Below are 20,386 nucleotides of genomic sequence, written 5' to 3' on the forward strand. Positions count from 1 at the left end.
CCGTGCCACCCGTCATGGTCCAAAACTGTGTCTTGAAGGTGCCCTCAGACTCTGAGCGGCAGACGCATTTCCCTAGTTGGCACCACCCAGGCACCACCGGCCACCCCTTTCTTCTAAAGATAACAATAACAAACATTTATGGAGCCCCCGTTGTTAAGTGCTGGGCTTCTGGCCAAGCAGCTTACAAACAAACTCTCCCGTCTAGCCTGCTCAGTGGTTCCCATTATTCCTGCAGTTTCCAGCTGAGGACTGGGCTGAGAGAAGTGAGATAACTTCTGACAGCTTTCTGTTCATGGGCACTGGTTGCTCGGCTTCTTCCCAGGCTCTAAATGTGGGCATTTCCCAAGATTCAGTCTCGCTCCTCTCGAGAAGCTCCTTTTCTCTAAAAGCTGAAGCCACCGCAGTCAGACCCACTAGGAATAAATCTATATGTACATTGCTGTAATGCAGAGAAAAAAACGGGCTGACCCCTCAGACCAGTAGATGCGCTACTGCCCTCTTCCGTTGACAAAGACTGGTGGTAACTCAGAGAAGGGTAACCTAAGACTCCGGTGTGAGGCAGTAGCCGGACAAATTCATTTCAAAGTTTCAGGGCTCTGGGTTTTGCGTGGGGAGGTGGGAGCTTGTGCACTGCTTGGTTAGGTATCAGAAATGGCTTCTTTACCTTTGGTAACCTGGAGTAAGACTCCAGGGGCTAAATTAGTTTGTATGATAAAATACCAGCAATTGAGAGTTCCTGTTGTGGCTCAGTGAGTTACGTGAACCCTACTAGTACCCATGAGGATACAGGTTCGATCCCTGGCCTTGCTCAGAGGGTTAAGGATCCCGCGTTGCTGTGGCTGTGGTAGAGGCTGGTGGCTGCAGCTCTGATTTGACTCCTGGCCTGGGAACTTCCATTTACCCATGTGCCGTGGCCCCAAAAAGAAAAAGAAAAAAAAAAAAAAAACCAGCAATTTTCAGTGGTTTCCCTGGGGGTTCTAAAGGGGAGAAGGTGGGAGGGGATGTCTTCCTGAGGAAGGGAGTAAAAGGAAGAGGAAGAAGTAAGGTGGTGGGAGTGATGAAGAAAAAAGGCTTCAGGCCAGTAAGGGCCCCTTATCTATTGCCGTGGGGAGCTGGCTCTGGGATCCCTGGGGCGCCCCGCTCCCCTCTTCCCTAGGCTTTAGTATAGCTCAGTGAACCGCTAGTGTGGTGTCATCGGCCAGCCAGTCTAGCCTCATGATCACTGGGCTGGGGAGGATGGTACAGGGGAGAGGGGACTCCGAGCCAGCCTGGAGCAGGAGTCAGAGAAGATGACCTCCGCCCTGTCCCCTGCCTCTGGCTTCCTGGGAATTGTCACCATCTTGTTTAGGTGTCCAAGGAAGTGGAAGCCCTGAAGGGCAGGAGGGCACAAGATCTGAGGTTCTGCCTTTCATCCTCTTTTTTTTTTTTTTTTTCTTTTTAGGGCCGCACCCGCAGCATGTGGAAGTTCGCAGGCTAGGTGTTGAATCAGAGCTGCAGCCACAGCCACAGCAACACCAGATGCTTAACCCACTGAGTGAGGCCAGGGATTGAACTCACGCCTCATGAACACTGTGTTGGGTTCTTAACCTGCTGAGCCACAATGGGAACTCCCTTTTTTTTTTTTTTTTGGTCTTTTTGCCTTTTCTAGGGTCGTACCTGTGGCATACGGAAGTTCCCAGGCTGGGGGTTTAATCAGAGCTGTAGCCACTGGCCTACACCAGAGCCACAGCAACGCAGGATCTGAGCCGTGTCTGCGACCTACACCACAGCTCACGGCAATGCCAGATCCTTAACCCACTGAGCGAGGCCAGGGATCGAACCTGCAACCTCATGGTTCCTAGTCGGATTCATTCACCACTGAGCCATGACGGGAACTCTTTCTTTTTTCTTTCTTTTTTCGTTTTTTTAATTGAGTAACCATCCTAATTATTTTTTACTCTCCTAATCCTGCATTTTATTTTATTTTATTTTATTTTATTTTGTCTTTTTGCCTTTTCTAGGGCCACTTCCCATGGCATATGGAGGTTCCCAGGCTGGGGTTGAATCGGATCTGTAGCCGCCGGCCTACGCCAGAGCCACAGCAATGCAGGATCCGAGCCATGTCTGCAACCTACACCACAGCTCACGGCAATGCCGGATCCTTAACCCACTGAGAAAGGCCAGGAATCAAACCTGCAACCTCATGGTTCCTAGTCGGATTCGTTAACCACTGTGCCACAGCAGGAACTCCTAATCCTGCATTTTAAATGTAGTATTTAAACAGAGACTAAACCCTGGTTTTCCTTTTCTTAAATAAACTCTCCACATTATGAAATGATCAAAGGGAAATTTGTGGGAAGAATGCTTAAAATTATTTGAAGAACAGGAGGATTTGGGGAGTGCCCGTCATGGTACAGTGGAAACAAATCCGACTAAGAACCATAAGGTTCCAGATTTGATCCCTGGCCTTGCTCAGATCTGATGTTACTACTGTGGCTGTGGTGTAGGCTGATAGTTATAGCTCTGACTGGAACCCTAGCCTGGGAACCTCTACCTGCCGTGAGTGCAGCCCTAAAAAGCAAAAAAAAAAAAAAAAAGACAATTTTCACACATCCTCAAAAGTTTCAGAAGCCCTAATTACCTAATGTGCAAATGACAAATCATTATAATCTACTCTTTAAAGGCAGCCCTACTTTGATTTACACACTTTAAAAATAGTGAAGTCGCATTCTTTAGAAACTGTCTACACTATGATTTCACTTGTTCAAAGTGCATTTTCCCTTTTTAAAAAAATCCAGATATAACTGATGGATAACGTTATGTTAGTTTCAGGTGTACAATATGATTCAATATTTGCCTATATTATGAAGTGACCCACGATAAGTCTAGTTCACATCCATCACCATTTTTCCCTTGGGTGAGGAACTTTTACATAACTTTCAGTAACTTTCATTGTCCATTCTTATTTCTCACCTGAGCTCCGGTCTGTGTTTGCACGTTTCCAAAAGCCCCTAAGAGAGCTCCCCTTGGCTGACCTCACGACTGCATTTCCAAAATGTTTCTGTTTAAAACTAAACCTTACTACCCCAGCCCCGCCCCACCCAGGAAGCAACAACTAAACAAACAGGTCTCCCTTTCGAATGATTTCATTTCTGTCATCGCCAAAGTAACCTTTCACCCAGGAACCCTGAAAGCAAAGTCATCCATTGTCCTTGCGGAGTTGGGTTACCGAGAGTGGGCACCATGCCACCTGTTTAATCTGAATGGTTTCTTTGAATCCCCTCTAGGAGCAAGGACTGTTACTATTTCTATCCACTTTGCAGGTGAAGAAATGGAAAATGAGAGAGGCCATATAACTCATCCAAGGTCACCCAGCTGCTAAGAGGCAGAGCTGGGGTCGGAACCTAGACCTCCATGCATTCAGTACAGACTTCTAATAATCTCCCTAAGGCTCACCTGTCTCTTCCTTCTTCAGCTCCTTTCTTCTTCTTCTTTTTTTTTTTTTTTCTTTTTTTGCATCATGTTCCTAATGCCATGGCAGCAAACGTCAATGCTTCATGCCCAGACTGTGCAGCAAATGCCACCAATCTCGCCCTCCCCCAGCCCACCTGTCACATTGCCATCTGACAATTCAAGACAAAACATACAGATTTCACCATGGCCATCCCTTGCTCTTGTGTCAATGTGCCAACCCATTTCAATTGAGCCTCATCCACTTCACACTCTTCTGCAGGCAGCTGGGGCGTCCTAGAACTCAGCCTCTCATCACTGGCTCCACTCAAAACACTTCTCCCCAGACTCAGCCAGGCATGGTCACCGTCCCCCAAATAAATCCAGCCCAATTTCCCCCTTGTTTCTTCTGCTCAGCATCTTCCCCATCCTTAAAATCCAACTCAGATCTTCCCTCTTTGGCCATGCTGCTCCTGTAGTGGGTTGAATGGTGACCCCAGAAAGACAGGTCTAGGTCCGGACCCCCAAATCTGTGAATGTGAGTGACTTTGTTTGGAAAAGGGGACTTTGCCAATGTGCCCAGATCTTAAGTGCAGGATCTCAAGCTGAAGGCATCCTGAATTTGGGGTTAATGATTGGTGTCTCTCTAAGGGACAGAGAGGGAGCCTGGGACACAGGGACACACAGAGAAGAAGATGGAGGCAGGGAGTGGAGGGATGTGGCCCCAAGCTGAGGAACACCCGGAGCCCCAGGAGCTGGGAGAGGCAGGGAAAGGTTCTCCCCTAGAGCCCTGGAGAGGAAGCACGGCCCTGCTGACACCTAGATGTTCAACTTCTGGCCTTCAGCTCTCTGAGAGAATATGTTTCTGTTGCTTTAAGGCACCAAGAGGTAACCAATGCAACCTCATTTGGGTGGCCCTTCTTTTGAATTCCTCTAGCTTTTTTTTTTTTTTTTTTTTTTTTGGTCTTTTTATGGCCGCTCCTGTGGCATGTGGAGGTTCCCAGGCTAGGGGTCAAATGGGGGCTGTAACCGCTGACCTACACCACAGCCATAGCAACACGTGATCTGAGCCATGTCTGTGACCTACACCACACCTCAGGGCAATGCCGGATCCTTAACCCACGGAGCAAGGCCAGGGATCGAACCCGTGTCCTCATGGACGCTAGTCAGATTCGTTTCTGCTGAGCCATGACGGGAACTCCCTCCTCTAGCTTTTATTGCATAAATCTACCCAGGTCACTCCCTGGTTAACATTTTCCCTGGTTCTGTGTCATTTACAGGACAAAGTTCAAGTTCCCCAGCAAGGAATCCAGAGATGGGCATGGGCTGGCGGTACCTCCCTGCTGCCGCGCTGCCCTTGTGCTGGATGCCTGGGTAACACCAACCACGAGGCTGGAGATTCTCAACATGCGCATTGGCTTCTGATTTCCGACCTTAGCATATTCTGCTCTTTATCTGGGGTAGCTTTCCTGCCCACCTCGTTCACCTGACACACACCTAGATACCCCCCCACCCCAAGAAAGTGGTGCTCAGACAGTTGCTGCTGTGGGAAGCCTTCTCAGCATCCCTGTCCTCTGCATAATCCCTTTCCCACCAACCCACCAGAGTGGGTCATCCTGTCTCCATCATAGTTCCATTCTGTCCACACGTTTCTGTTATTTGTACATTGGTTTGTCTGGCTAGGCTGCAGCGCATACTCCTTGAGGGCAAAGTGGCATTTTGTTCTTTTCTGATTTCCCAGCAACTGGCCAGTGCCGGCACCCAGGAGGTGTCCCATTCACAGCTGCTGAATGGAGGCTGAACCGCCCAGAAACCTTCAGGGAAGCTTCCCTGGCTTTCCCAGGAACAGGGACGGCATCCCAGCTGGCCAAAGGCTTTCTTCTGTGCTCCTTTTTTTTTTTTTTTTTTTTGGCTTTTCTAGGGCCGTACCCGCAGCATATGGAGGTTCCCAGGCTAGGGGTCTAACTGGAGCTGTAGCCACCAACCTACATCACAGCCACAGCAACGCCAGATCTGAGCCACCTCTGCAACCTACACCACAGCTCAGGGCAATGCCAGATCCTTAACCCGCTGAGTGAGACCAGGGATCGAACCCGAAACCTCATGGTTCCTAGTTGGACTCATTAACCACTGAGCCACACCAGAACCCCTCTTCTGTGCTCTTAACGAAGGTCAAGACTGCCGCTCCCTCTGAAGGTGCGCCTGAGGGCTGGAAGTTCAGATCTGAAGCTGTCTGCACCCCAGCCTCTCTCCCCCTTGTCCCCTCTTATGCTCCTGTGTCTGAGCTCCAGGACCCTGGGCATCCCCCCGCTTCCTGCGCCCCACCTCACCCCTTGACTGTGCCTGGTTTCACATACCTGGGCTTGCTGGGTCTTCTTCAACCACTGGGTGCAGTCTGCAGCGCTAGGACAGTGCACGACGAGGGCGCTGGAGACACACTGGAATTCGGTGAGGTGGATCAGCAGGAAGCTGCCTGTGTGGAGGAGGAGGTCTGCTTCCAAGGCTGGACCTTCTCAGATCCCCATCCCAACCTCTCCTTGCCCTGCTCATGGGAAATGAGGACTAAGTCCCCCCAGGAGAAACATACTAGGGTCTCGGAGCGGTTGGCACACCAGCTTCTCCAGCATGAGGGGCGGGCGGATAACCTTGGCTTTGTCTGCCTTGCGAGGGGGCTTGGTCACCAAGAGCACGTCAGAGAAGAGGAACAGGTACACGTCCAGCTGGGGGCAAGTGCGGGAGGGAGATGAGGGTCAACTGGAGCAGGGGGCAGGCAGAACAGGGGTCAGGACTCACACGTGGGGTGCGGGCACAGGTGCACACCGCATAGGGATGGGTGCAGAGCTGTGGGATGTGAGAGCTGGGAGCTGCATCAGTTTGGGCCCATCTCTCACTTCAGAGGCAGAGAAAGTGGCTGATTCAGTGTCACACAAACAACCAGAGTCTAGTCCAAACCACAACCTCTTCCCAACACCCACAAGCACACAGAGATACACACAGACACAGACACCCATAGGCACACACATACACACTCAGACACACACAAACATAAATCGACACACAGACACTGACACACATACACACTCAGACACACATAGGCACACACAGGCACACAGACAGACACTCACAGACACAGATATACACAAACATACAGACACATAGGCACACACGGACACACAGATACGAATACACACAGCTATACACAGACACAAAGGCACACACAGACACAAACACGCATAGACACCCATCCCCTCTTCTCCCATTTCCAGCCTCCTGGCTCATCCGTCTCCCACCCCTAACCCTAACCCGTCTCCTCCGCCCCTCCCGCAGCCCGCTCACCTTCCCTTCTCGACCCTCCTTCACGCGCGCAAACCCCTCAAGCAGCAGCTGCCGGGTGTGCTCAGGGCCAACCCCCAGCATGGGGGACATCAGGTCCAGGGTGGCGTATGGACGCAGGCTCTGAGGGATACAGAGAGCAGAGGAGCCGAGCCCTGGGCATGCCGCCTCTTGTGGGAGAGAAAGCATCCCAGGGCCTCCCTTTCACTCCCTTGAACCTGCCCTTGGGCCCTCGGCCCTGGAAGGGATGGTGGGAACGCACTGCCCGAGGCTCCCTGCCCCTCTCTCTCCAGGCCTGCTTCATCCCTTCTTCCTGGGGCCTCGCTTTTTCTGAGTCACCTTCCCTCAGGCTTGCTCACCTTCTCCACCTCCTCGCTGGCTGGCTCCAGCACCTCGTAGGGCCCGATGCGCTGGGCTGCAGCCACCAAGCTCTCCTGCTCTTCGTCCTGGCGCACCTGCTTGTTAATGTGTCTGAGGAACGACTCCACTGCGGCGATCTAGGGAAGATGGGGGGAAAGGGTGGGGTGCGTGGGAGTGGGCAGATCAGCGCCTCGCCCTCCATCCTCCCAGCCAACATCAGGGCCACACTGTCTCATACACTCAGGACCTCAAGAGTTTGGAGAGCCGTTCCCCGTCTCCCAGCTCCCGAGGGCGCAGGTCCTGCCAGCCCCTACCATGGCCTTCAGGGCGTCCCGGGCGTGGGCCTCGGGGCTCCTCTTAAGCACAGCTTGGAGCAGCAGCGGGTACTTGGTGATGCGCTGGTGGGGCTTGATGAGCAGGTCCCCCAGCATCTGCCTCCCCGAGCGCTTGTGCTTCTCACACCACTGCCGGGGAAGGTGGGAGGGGGTCAGGGGGCTGCAAGCTGCTCCTGCTCCACCCAGGGGGTGCACTCAGCTTTGGGCCAGGGTCCCCTGCCTCCCAATCCCCAGACAGCCCCTCTCGCACCTGCACGAAGGTGTGGAAGAGAGGGTTATTGTCCTGCTGTTCCCGGGCGTAGGCCATGGTCTGTTTCACTCGCAGGCAGTACAGGACATAGGGCTGGAAGCGCTGGCTGAACTGGAGGGACAGATGCGAGGGTAGGAGTGGGCTGGGGAAGGAGGGCGGGGACCAGCCTGGGGAGGAGCCTGGCGTGGATTCCATAGAGGAGTGCGGTCCCAAGGGATTGACTGGCTGCTGCTCTCTGAGCTCCATCCTCAGCCCCCGCCTTGTCCTGCTGCTCCGGACTTCACCCGCCATCAATAATTCAGCCCGAAACTTTTCAGGACACTGGATCCTGTTTCATGCTGGCCGTGGGGTGGTGACTTGAGGCTTGTCCAGAGCCCTGCTCCTGGGGCAGGGGGCCATCAATGGCCTCCAAGATACCTACCTGTCTCTCTACCCCAATCCAACTCTGCAAGGCCCCCAGGTGATGAAATGGGGGGAGGTCTGATCCCGGGGCTCCTGCTTTCACTTATGGGTGCCCCTGTGCCTATCACACTGCCCCCCCTAGGGGCCACCTGGCTTAGCCCCATTCTTGTTTCCCACTGCTTGTCACTGGGTCTCTGACCCAGAGGTAAGATTTCATGGCTGATGAAGGCTTAGGTCTAGCCCTTCCCTGAAACAGCTGCCCTCCGGGGTCTCCAGAAGCCCAAAGGGTCTTCGGGGCAGAGGTCATACTTGAGGAATGAAGGCTGGAGGTGAGGTGGTATTTGGGGGTCGGGGCTGTGTCCTTGGACCCCATCAAGTCACGGTAGGATTCCAGTTGCACGGTTATGCCCTGCGTACTGTTCTCCCAGCCCCGCCCCACCCCCACCCTTCTCCAGCCTCACCGTCAGGAAGCCGTTTTGCAGGCTGAGAGGGTCCAGAGGCTGGCCTGAGGCCCTGGTCTCCCCGAGGGTGGGCCCCAGCACCTCTTCCCAAAAGCTCCGGTGGGCTCGAATCAGGCTGGGAACATTTCCAAACAGGGTCTCAGCTGACACCTGGAGAGGGGAGCAGAACTTAGCAACATGTCTCAGCAGGTGACCTGCGGGCAGCACCTGCCATGACAGGTGGAGGCGGCTATGCCTGGATGGCAGGGGCTGCGGTGGACCTGTAGCCAATTTGGGATCTAGGGCAAGAAGGGGTGTGGGGAGGGCAGGGGGTGTCCTAGTAACGGGGGCGGTGGCAATTCATGCTGGGCAGCCTGGGGGGCTCTTTTTGACCCCACCCCCAACTCCCCGGGCTCAGCCTCCCACTCCCTGCCCCCAGCGCCCACTTACTTCCATCAGCAGACCCACTCGCTGCAAGTTCAGCAAACCGGCGGCTAGGAGCTGGATGCCGGGAGAGAGGGGGATCTCAGCACCTAACTTCCTCGTCTTGGACCCCAGCCTGGCCCGCCACAGCATCCACCCCCCTCCACCTTCAGTACGGCTAACCCTTCCCCAAGAACCCAGGCAGGTCTCACATCAGGGGGATAGGGGTATCCTGCGCCTCCCTCTCCAGCAACCCTGCCCTTCTGGTCTGGAGAATGGGGGATGATGCGGGGAGGCGGCTGCCATGGCTGCCAAGGATGGGGTCAGGGCTGGGGCTGGGGGAGGCTCACATCCGTCATGATCTTGAGCTTCCGCACGTAGATGAGCTCCGTGGTCAGCAGCTCCCACAGTGCTTCCTGCTGGTGACAAAGCTCCCGGCTCATCTCCTGGGCGGGGATAGGATGGGGAATGAAGACAAGTCCAGCAGCCACCAGTGGTTACATGCCACTGGATCTACTTCACAGATGGCCTTTAATCCTCCACCGATCCTCCAGTGTACGGGGGGTGTTATCCTCATGTCACAGACAAGGTGACCGAGGCGCAGAGAGGTTTGCTATCTGGATGGGGTTGTGCTAGTGGGAGCTGGGGCCAGGATCAGAAGTTAGAGCGAGGTGCCTCCCAGGGCTTTCCCAAGAGGCAGAGGTGAGGTGTGTGTGTGTGGGTCTACGACACCACTGTGTCCCAGGCCCACCTTGTGCCCAGGCACCAGCTCCTTCCAGGACTTCTCGATGACCAGGCCGCTGTCGCTGCCCTCTCCGATCTCCCAGTGCCGCCGGTCTTCTGGGGGCAGGCGGGGCATCCCAAACATGCTGAATGTGTGCAGTCTCATCTCCAGCTCATGGGCCTTGGGGACTTCCTGGGGGCGCCAAGAGGGGGTGAGTCCTGGCTATGTCCTAGGCACCCAGACCACCCAGCTCGGGAAGGACTCTGTGTGTGTGTGTGTGTGTGTGCGAATGGCAGGTGGCAAGCTGCTCTGAGTGTGAGTGAGGACCCGCAGGCCCGGGGGACAGGGATCGACCCCGGCTGGTATTCAGGAGACAAGGCATTGCTGGAACATGTTGCTAGAACCTCGCCTGCAGAAGGTCCCTGGACAGAGGCATCTGCCCTGAGCTCCCTGACCAGAAAGATACCCTCCAGGGCTCTCCCGAGACAGAACCCTTGAGAGGGACCTTCAGGTGAAGACCAGGATGGAACAGAAGAAACCAGTGGTCTCAGGAACCATTCTGACACTTTCCCAGAAAGGGGACATTTTTATGGGGCAGCCCTGGCTTAGAGACAGGCCCCAGTTCAGAGCTAGACCTGGCTTCTTGGACGGACTCCTGGCTCTCAGCTCTGATCATCTGTGGAGGACCTTGCAGCAAGGCAGAGAGGGACCCCTTACCTTGAGCTTGGGGGAGTGAGGGGAGCCAGCCCCAAAATGGCCTCCATGCCTCTTCTCGGGCTCTGGTTCTCGCAACCTCAAGGGAGACAGGCCTCTGGCTGGGACGAAACCCTTAACAAAGGGGCTGTAGCCCTGGAGGCGTCGGCGGCTGGGATCCTGGAGGAGGAGGAGGGGGGATTCTGGGGGTGCTCCCTGCCCCTGGAAGTCCCAGAGGGGCAGTGGGACCAGGCTTGGCTCCAGACAGCATCCCCTAGGCCTGCAAGTTGAGCCGGCTCACCTCTCCCCTCAAACCAGTTTAGTGTGAGTGGCTCCTGCTCTGAGTCACGGTGGATGCTGCCAGGGCGGCCAGGTGGGGTTGGGCAGGGGCATACCAGCAAGGGTCCCCAGGGGCCCAGGTAGAAGTGGAGCCGCATGCAGAGCGGGAGCACAAGTAGGCACATGCGTGGGCTCTGGATGCACCCTGGGCTCGCCTGCTCACAGGTGCGCTCCTCGTCCCGCGGCCAGGCGTGCACAGTGCCCGGTGCACACTGCTTTCTGGGGTCCTCACAGCCTCCCTTGTCTGTGACAGCCTCCCTCGCACGTGGGGATGAGGGCACACACATGTGCAGCCTCTTCCCCGGGGCCTGTAGCCCGGTGTCCCATCCAGTTGGGAGGGGCTGCCCTTCCCTGTGACAGGTTGAGACGGAGGCCAGAAGCCTCCTCCCGGGCAGGCCTGGTCACATTCCTCCATGCCTGTGGCCTGATGTACCCACAAAGCTCCCAGGCTCCCTTCCCACCCTCAGCTGTCTCCCTGGGCCAGCTCCTCCTCTTCTCTGGCAGGGGATACCCCCGGGCTGGAAGCAGAACTGTTCTCAAGGAGCAAGGTAAGCCTGGAGGCCCAGGGAAAGACCCTGGGCCGCCACACCCCTTTCCTTGGTCAGCACGGGAGGCTGGCCAGGAGGGTGGGGCCCGGGGTGGAGCCAGGCAGGTCCCCACGCCCCTCCCCACCTGTGCAGTAGGGACACCTTGAACCTTTGCTCTTCCTCCAGGCCTGACTCAGAGGGAGGCAGGTCTCAGGGAACCCACAGCTCCTCCCAAGGAGAGGCGGGAGTCTGGGAGGTGGCAACCCCAGGGTTTGGTGACTGTCCCCGCCAGCTCCGTGTCTCCCACCAGTCTAACAGCTTGTCTGAGGGCCTGGCCTCTCGGGACTCTCTGTCTCACCTGCCCCCTCTGTCTGGGTTGGGTGTGGCATTCCAGGAGGGAGCCTGGCCCAGCACAACCCCGTCCCTGTCACCGCCCAGGAAAGAAGGCAGGGATGCGGGGAGGAATCGACCAGCACAAGGTCTGGCAAAGGGACAGAGGCTTGAAAGCCGTGGGGTTCTCCCTCCTGCCCCACCCAAGTCACCTTTAGGGTGCAGCCTGGACTCACCAGCACGAGGCCTCCTCGGGGATAGAGGCTGCCAGGAGTACTCTGGGTGGAGGCCTGATGCCGACCCCCATAAGTCTCAATACGGGAGGCCACCAGTCCTTGGAAGGGCCCTTCATTGGGAGGCCCAAAAGCCTGCATCCCTTCTCTCCTGGGTCACCTCCAAAGGGTCATAGCTCCAATGTCCAGGAGAAAGGGGCCTCCTGAGACTGCAGAGAGAAAATATGAAGTGGAAGGGCCAGCCTTGGTCAGTGGGTGGCACCAGGCTGGAGGGCAGAGGCTGGGGCGGGGGGGAAGAGACGGGAAGGGGAGGGCCAAGATTGGGTGTTGGGAGAGCACAGCTGCCTCATCTCTGACTTGAGGGGGTGGAGCACACCCCCCCCCCAAGCTGGCTAGAAAGCCCCTGGAACTATACCCCTCTCTCGCAGGTGCACATTTGGGGTGCCAGCTCCGACACTGGCCTCCAAGGATGCCGCAGTCCTGAGAGTACCTGGAAGCAAGGGTCTCAGACAGGTCCCCTGCTCCCTGAATGCCCCCAAGTGGGGAGATTCCCTTCCCACAAGGCTCTACCCTCCCCTTCCTCATGGTGAGGCGGGGGGGAGTGACTGGAGACTGTCACTCGGGGGCAAGGTGGGTGGCTGGAGACTGTCCAGTCACCACCTGTTTTTGCACAGCCCACAAGCTAAGAATGTTGTTTTACATGTTTAAAGAGTTGGCAAAAGTCAAAAGAAGAATAATATTTCACAACATAGGAAGATCATATGAAATTCAAACTCCACATTCATAAAATGTTATCAGAACACCGGCACATCTCCTTGGCCTTATTATCGGTCAGTTATCTGTGGCTGCTTTCCTGCTAGTCCCGACAGAGATGATATGGATATTGGCTTCAAAGCCTGAACAATTTACTCCCTGGCCTTTTACTGAAAAGCTGCCCACCTCTTACCTGGACCCTCCGGGCCACAGACAGTTATCAGGCCACTGGCCTTAGAGACGAGCCAAGAGGGGTCAGGCTCTGTTTGGTCCTCCCCAGCCTCTGGGAACTTCTCCGTGGGGCCGGGAGCCGTGCCTGGGGCTGCATCCCTTCCCCTAAACCTGGATCGAGGAGGACCCGCTCGGGGTGGGCAGGGCCTAGAGAGGAGAGGCCTCCTAAGCAGGTGTAGGCCCCCCTCCAAGTGGGCCCTCAAGGACCCACAGCCTTCCCCCTTCGCGTTTCTGATTTATGAGCAGGGAGGACGACTTTTTCCTTGTCTCCGCCCCCCCCCCCAGTAGTCCTTCCTCCTAGAGCTCTTCCTCCATAGGGTCCTCCTTTCTGAGCTTTGACCTGGCTTCCCTTTCTCTCCCGCCCCCCGCGCCCCGACCCCCTGCCCGGACGCCGCGCCCGCGCCAGCCCGGCCCGCCCACCGCTCACCTGGGCGCACAGGTGTCCCGGCATCGGCTGCCCGCGCTGCTGGCCCCCGCCTGCGGGGCTGCCGGTCGCCGACGGCTCCCCCGGCGATGCCCGCCCCGCGGCCAGGCCGGGTCTGGGACCCAACAGCCCGCGGGACCTGGGCAGCGCAGGGCAGGTCCCGAGGGAGGGGGCGGAGGGGCGGGGCCGCGGGCTGGCTCCTCCCCCTCCCGCAGGCAGCGGACCGCTGCGCGGCTGGAGCCGGTGGGGCCTCTGGGACCTAGCAGCCTGGCCTGAGCCGCAACCGCCACCCTCCTCCGGTGAGGAGGGCTGACTCCGCAGGTCCCACTCCCCAGTTCTCTTCGCCCCTGAAATCGCTACCTACCCGGCCCGGCCTGACACCCCCACCCTCGCGTGCTGCCCTCTGGGCCAGACCCCTGCCGGGAACCGTAACTTCGAGGATGGGGGCCCGCGGCGGGAGGCGGCAGCGGTGATGACTGAGTGACCGAGTGACCGAATGACCGGCAGCAGGTGCCCACTTCACTTCGTGCCTGCCATGAGTGGGTGGCTAGTCCCTCCTGCCGGGGCCTGGACCTGGGCCTCGCCTTCTTCCTTTAACCTTGCAGGGGAGCTTGACAGGCAGCAGAAGGGCCTGGGGGCCCGGGGACCCCGAGGCACCCCCCCAACCCCCTCTGCCCTTTGGCTGTGGAGTCAGTCCAAAGTGTGACCTTTATCTCTGCTTGCCGGCTCTAGCCATCTGGTGGAAGGCTGGACTTCGCCTTTGCTCCAGGGAGGGTGGCTGGTGCTCCCTTGAGGCTGACCCAACATTTCTTCCCTTACCTAAGTCTGGGGGTGGGGGGAGGCGGGGAAGGACAGGGGTATCCGATGGGGGCACCCTCACCCTTTACCGGCAGATAGGCGCACTCTGGGCTTTAGGAAGTCCTCCCAGCTGCTACGGCAGCTAGTAAAAGTTCAAGGAACTACACGTCTTCACATTCCCACATCAGGACACATCACCTGTCAGATAATACTGGACTTTGGAAATCAGAAGTGTTCATGGAGGAGTTCCCATCTTGGCTCAGTGGTTAATGAATCTGACTAGGAACCATGGGGTTGAGGGTTCCTGTCCCTGGCCTCGCTCAGTGGGTTGGGGATTTGGTGTTGCTGTGAGTTGTGGTGTAGGTCACAGACACAGCTCGGATCTGGCGATGCTGTGGCTCTGGTGGGTGCAGCCCTAGAAAAGACAAAAAGACAAAAAAAAAAAAATAAGTGTTCATGGATGTGTGGTCATTGTCATCTCATAATCATGAAGCCAAAGATCTAGTGCAGAGGGGGTGGGGGGCAGGTCCTTGTGCTCCCACCCCTCCATCCTGTCCTGTGGTCTTCCTCCTGGGAGTTCACCATGCAGTGACTGATACAGCTCTGAAGTGTACAGACACTTTCAAAAGCATCCTCTCTCTTTATCACTGGGGAAAGGGTCTCTATTCTCTCTCTCTCTCTCTCTTTTTTTTTTTTTTTTTGTCTTTTTACGTTTTCTGGGGCCACTCCAGTGGCATATGGAGGTTCCCGGGCTAGGGGTCCAATTGGAACTGTAGCCGCCGGCCTACGCCACAGCCACAGTGACATGGGATCGGAGCTGCATCTGCGACCCACACCACAGCTCACGGCAACGCTGGATCCTTAACCCACTGAGCAAGGCCAGGGATCGAACCTGCAACCTCATGGTTCCTAGTTGGATTCGTTAACCACTGAGCCACGACGGGAACTCCCGGGTCTCTATTCTCTCTTAAATGGGATATTAAACACACAAATGATCTGATGTGTTCTAGTCCTCCCTCCCCCTCTGGTAACTTTATCCTTTGATACTTTCCGATTTCATCTGCCTTCCTTCTACTCCTCCTCCAATATTCTCGTGTTCTGAGCTGGCTGTTACATGATTGCTCTGCTAGTTCAGAAGAGCTGTGTTTGTACCTCCAGCTCTCTGCATCCTACCTCCTGCTTCCTGCCTCCCAATTGATGAGGATCAGTTTTAGGGAGAGAAGTCAGGTAGGATAGGAACTGAGGTGGAGAGAAGCCCTTTTTCCCATTTGTGTGTTTGTGTGTGTGTGAGAGAAAGAGAGAGACAGAGACAGATAGACAGACAGGCAGGCAGACATGGATCCAGGGATGACAAGAGTAGCTATGAGGGCCAGTAAACAGAAGGTGGTGATTACTGCAGTATTAAATGACACCCCAGAGACTGCTGGTGCCAAGGTCCCCAGCCTCCTCTCCCAGTGTCTCCCAAAAGGAAGCGGAAGGAGAGAGGAACTGAAATTGAGAGAACACACCAGAGGCAGCCTGTGCTTACAGGCTCCAGGGAGAGCAGGCTCAACTGGCCCAGTGGACACATGCGAGAGTTAACCCTTTCACTTCCCTCAAGGCTGAGATCCAGTCTCTACCCACCCCATGCTCCGGGGCCTGTCTTCATCCTCCCTGGGAGGAGAGGTTCCCAGGGAAGGCTGGAGTCTCAGTGCTGGAGGAGTGGCCGGCCCGAGATGTGGGCTGAGGGGCGGATCCCCCGAGTTCTCTTTGGGCCTGCCACAGCCTCACATGTCTCTTCTGTGTGTGACAGGCCGAGAGGGAAACACGTCTCAGGGAGTCGAATGAAGCCCGAAGAGTTGGGAGGTTGGCGGGTTGGCCTCTGCTGAGTGGCTGGGGAGCACCTGGCCCTTGGCCCAAGAGGGCCACTGGGATATGTGTCTTTCTTTCTGGCTGAAACTAGCCTTCCTTGGCATCTCTGGCATGAGACCTGTCCCTCTCTGTGCTGCAGTTTCTGCCCCTGAGCAGATGGCCCTTATCAGGCTGGGGAGGTGTCTGTCCAAGATTGGACCTCTGAGGGTCAAAGCATCTGTCCTCGGCAGCGTGAGGTGACTTCTGGGGCTGGCATAGGGGGACCCCATGTACCTTCTCTCCTTCCCCACAGGCAGGAAGATCAGGGAGACTCCCTTGACCCCTGAACTTGGCCTAGCCCATGTCTCTCAGAGCAGGGCGGGGGCCATCTGTGTTAATGAGGTGCTAGCAGGCACTGTGACAAGGGAGGTGATGGGAGGCGTGTCTTGCTTGTGGGGACAGGGGTGGGGGTGGGTGGGGAAGCTGAGGGCTCCAGCTGGGAAGCATCAGGTTATGTGGGGCAGATAAAACCAGGAGGTCAGGCCACTGGGCACAGCTGACAGTGCCTTAGACCAGAAGTGGTGCCCGCCCCCCTTCCCCACTTACTGGCAGTGTTCATCTGTGCACAGTGCTAGGAATATACAGAATGTGTATTCCCAGTGTGAGGACTAGCAGAGAATCGTGTCATTCCCAGTGTCCAGATCGTCCCCGACTTCCTGGAGGTTGCAGACTAATGGGGAACAGAACGCTGATATATGAGTTATACATGGAGGAGTTTCTGCTGTGGACCAGTGGTAATGAACCTGTCTAGTATCCATGAAGACGCGGGTTTGAAAGATCTGGCATTGCCGTGAGCTGCCATGTAGGTCGCAGGTGCAGCTGGGATCCTGCTTTGCTGTGGCTGTGGCGTAGGCTGGCAGCTACAGCTCCAATTGGACCCCTAGCCTGGGAACCTCCATAAGCCTCGGGGGCAGCCCTCAACAGACAAGAGACAACAACAACAACAACAACAGAAAGAAATGTGTTTAAAAGGAAAGGGGGGCATTCCCCTGGTGGCCTAGTAGTTAAGGATCTGGCATTGTCACTGCTGTGGCGCAGGTTCAATTCCTGGCCTGGGAACTTCTGTGTGAGGGTGTGGCCAACCCCCCCCCAAAAAAAAAAACAAATAAAGCTGGGGGGAAGGCCTCCCAAAGGCCTCCTGAGAGTCTGCCCTGATGGTTTTCTCAGAACATCCCACCCTCCCAGCACCTGATTTCTGGGTGGTGGCTTTGGAGCACAAACTTCTTCGTGGTGTTCAAGGACCTCGATGGCACGGCCCCAGTTATACTTCCCAACGTTCATCTGCTGCTCCCCTTCTCCACCCCTGGATGCGTCCCCCTTCTCTGAATCTGTGTTGACCTCCCTGCGTCCATGACTTTGCTCAAGCACGTCCGCTTCCGCCCCCAGGCCAGCGTAATGGAACTGACCCCTTCTCCTTCCATCTCCGTTTCTTCCTCCTTCGAGGGCCTCCTTCCTTCACGAAACTTTTCCTGAAGATCCCCCAACCAGAGTGATCACTTTCCTCCTGCTTTCAATGTCTTGGCTACCGTATTTCCTGGAAAGGCACCACTCTGATTCTGCCTAGTACCTCGCCCATGACCCTCACTGGACTCCGAGCTCCTTGAGGGCAGGGAGGCCCTAGCACAGACCTGCATCGGTGTCTGTGGCGTTGAACAACTTTGACTTGCTGGAGGAGCCAGAGAGAGTTGACTTGTAGGTAGATGTGCCTACGCTGTCATCTCTCTACCTCTGCCCAGAGGCACCGCCTCTGTTTTTTTAAATGCCTGGAATTCTTCCCCAACTTCAGTAGGGCATTCCTGGTTCATTCCTGTAGCTTCAGCATTTCCTCCGTGGTGCTCCTTTGGAAGGTTCTGGCCCTCTAGGACCACCGTGCCACAGAAGTTTTACCGTGCATGCCAATTCCGATGGCTTGGTAGTGCATCTCTTAGAATATTATATCCAGGAGGAGTCTATGGATGATGAGGGCTCCAGAGAGAGAGACTTAAGGTGGCTCAGCCTTGGTGGGGACAAAGGGCTCCCTCTGTCTTAGGGGGTTTATCAGGTGTTTCTTTTTTTCTTTTTTTTTGCTTTTAATAGCTGCACCCTCGGCATATGGAAGTTCTCAGCTAGGGGTCCATTGGAGCTACAGCTGCCGGCCTATGCCACAACCACAACAATGACAGATCTGATCCACGTGTTCAACCTCCAACACCGGATCCTTAACCCAATGAGCGAGGCCAGGGATTGAACCCGCAATCTCACGGTTCCTGGTCAAATTCATCTCCCCTGTGCCATGACGGGAACTCCAGATGTTTCGTACATTAGACCAAGACCAGGGCAATGGGAGAGCGTAAGGCCTTTGCTCTGGTGATGCTGATGGGGGAAAGTGAGTAGGAGAGGAGCTGGGGGCCCCAAAACTACACGTACCCTCTTGGGTTTTCCTGGAGCAGACCTTGGGGTCAGGTGTGTGACTGTCCAGGTCTGTGCTCTGTGCTCCTGCCATTGGTCCTGGGGTTGGTGTGGGGGGAGCTGTGGCATCCTAACCAGACCAATAGGACCTCTGTGGCTCAGAACCCCCAGGCAGGTTCCTTAGCAGGTGAGGCTGAGGCTATGACACTGGGGTCTCCACCTGTGGGAATGTTCTATACTCTTCTCCCTGGCTTGGGCCTCTAAGAATGAGGAGAATGTAGCAAAACTCAAGGATGGTGGCCTAGCAGTTAAGGATTTGGCTTTGTCACTGCTGTGGCTCAGGTTCGATCCCTGGCCAGGGAGCTTCCCTGGGCGGTAGGCTTGGGCCAAAAAAACAGCCCACAAAAAAGAAACAAAAACAACCTCTCTGGACTCTGGAGGCGGTTTAGTTCCTGGCTTTGACTCGCCTCCCAGCCCCTGTGGGCTGTGGTCTCCCCTAGTGGCAATCCCTGGAATTGCAGTTAGAGTTGACTTGGTCTAGGGGCTCGGAGTGAACAAGTCCCCAAATCTCTGCCATTTCCGGTTAAGTGGGAGGGATGTGCTCTCACAACCCAAGACTCCTCTGGTGCAGGAGCACTGCCTAATGTCCTCAGCAGATGGTCCTCGCCGCTGTGTCACAGCTTCCACGAGGCTGCTGCCCAGTCTGTGCCTTTGTTCAAGAGGCCCTCATCAGGGAGAGTCACTTCCTCCAAGCGGTCATTTGACTTCCTCCCTCAGGCCTGTGTGGACACTGGGTCTCCTCAGCCCGAAGAAGATTCGCAAGCTCACGGAATTAAGAAGTTTAAGGCTTTGGATCAGTTCTTGCAAATGTTTTTAAAGCTAGAACAGCTCCTCCCCCACTCCCCATGGTCAGCTTCTTTAAACTCCGTGGCCTTTGTCACAGAGTCCAAACTCACAGCCAGCCCTTGCTCGTGACATGTGTATTTCCAGGCTCAATTGCTCAGAGAGACAGACTCTCTGGGCCCATCTCGTTATGACATATCTTGCCCAGCCCAGGAGGAAGGGCAGATATTTCACTCCTAAAGCAGACACTAGCACAACAGTGCTAAATTATTCATTCTAATTTAATTGAACAACGCTGACTTTCAGGAAGTTCTTTCTCATCTCTGACCCAAATACCTGCAGCTCATCTTCTGGGGAATACTCTTCTCTGTATCGTGGGTCCCCCTTTAGATAACTGAGCCACAATTCGGATCATGTTAGCAGCATCCAGCAGCCCTGGATCATCTCCTCATCCTCCAGAGACCCCGGTTCTCAGTTGGGGTTCACAGGGGCAGCAGGTAGGTCTCAGGAACCATCCCATGTGCCTGACCCTGTGCTCAGTGAAGAATAATCACCTTTCTCCTCATCACAACCCAATGGAACAGGGATGCTGGCTTTATCCTGTTTGAGGGATGTGAGACTTGAGTCTCACGTAAAGTAACTTGGCCAAGGGCCCAAAGCCAGCATGTGGAACAGCTGGGATCCAACCCCCATATCCAATGGGGCTTTGGAGCGGGCTTCTGGTCCAACCACTAGCCTCCAACAGGAGACCTCTGTGAGCCTCTGGGACAAATATCTCTGACCTCCCTTTCATTTTATTCCCACTTTACACTCATCTACACGCTGATTTTATTTTATTTTTTTTGGCTGCACCCTTGGCATGTGGAAGTTCCATGACCAGGGATGGAACCTGAGCCACAGCGGTGGAGTTCCCATTGTGGTGCAATGGTTAACAGATCCGACTAGGAACCATGAGGTTGCAGGTTCGATCCCTGGCCTTGCTCAGTGGGTTAAGGATCCGGCGTTGCCATGAGCAGTGGTGTGGGTTGAAGACTCGGCTTGGATCCCACATTGCTGTGGCTATGGTGTAGGCCAGCGGCTATAGCTCCAATTCGACTCCTAGCCTGGGAACCTCCATGTGCCGCTGGAGGGGCCCTAGAAAAGGCAAAAGGGCAAAAAGACAAAAAAAAAAAGAGCCACAGCAGTGACAATGCCGGATCCTTAACCTGCTGAGCCACCACGGAGCTCCTCCACCCTGATTT

The 20,386-nt window shown here is 55.6% G+C and overlaps 1 protein-coding gene across 3 annotated transcripts in view; it reads right to left on the reverse strand.

Moving 5' to 3' along the window:
- PLEKHG6 (pleckstrin homology and RhoGEF domain containing G6) overlaps window positions 1–14,131 on the reverse strand; it is a 19,214-nt gene extending 5,083 nt beyond the window's left edge. The window contains exons 1-14 of one of the 3 annotated variants that reach the window (XM_005653162.3): window positions 13,230–14,131; window positions 12,765–12,949; window positions 11,822–12,027; window positions 10,414–10,569; window positions 9,724–9,888; window positions 9,323–9,418; window positions 9,000–9,050; window positions 8,571–8,720; window positions 7,708–7,818; window positions 7,437–7,586; window positions 7,122–7,259; window positions 6,766–6,885; window positions 6,017–6,149; window positions 5,787–5,902 (exon numbers count right to left, since the gene is read on the reverse strand). In XM_005653162.3, coding sequence (XP_005653219.1) covers window positions 5,787–5,902; window positions 6,017–6,149; window positions 6,766–6,885; window positions 7,122–7,259; window positions 7,437–7,586; window positions 7,708–7,818; window positions 8,571–8,720; window positions 9,000–9,050; window positions 9,323–9,418; window positions 9,724–9,888; window positions 10,414–10,569; window positions 11,822–11,959 — 1,524 coding nt within the window. In that variant the 5' untranslated portion in view covers window positions 11,960–12,027; window positions 12,765–12,949; window positions 13,230–14,131. The other 2 variants (XM_021092434.1, XM_003126549.4) reach the window with 2 other exon arrangements.

The sequence above is a fragment of the Sus scrofa genome, chromosome 5 (assembly GCF_000003025.6).
Source record: "Sus scrofa isolate TJ Tabasco breed Duroc chromosome 5, Sscrofa11.1, whole genome shotgun sequence".
Taxonomy (NCBI): Eukaryota; Metazoa; Chordata; class Mammalia; order Artiodactyla; family Suidae; genus Sus; species Sus scrofa.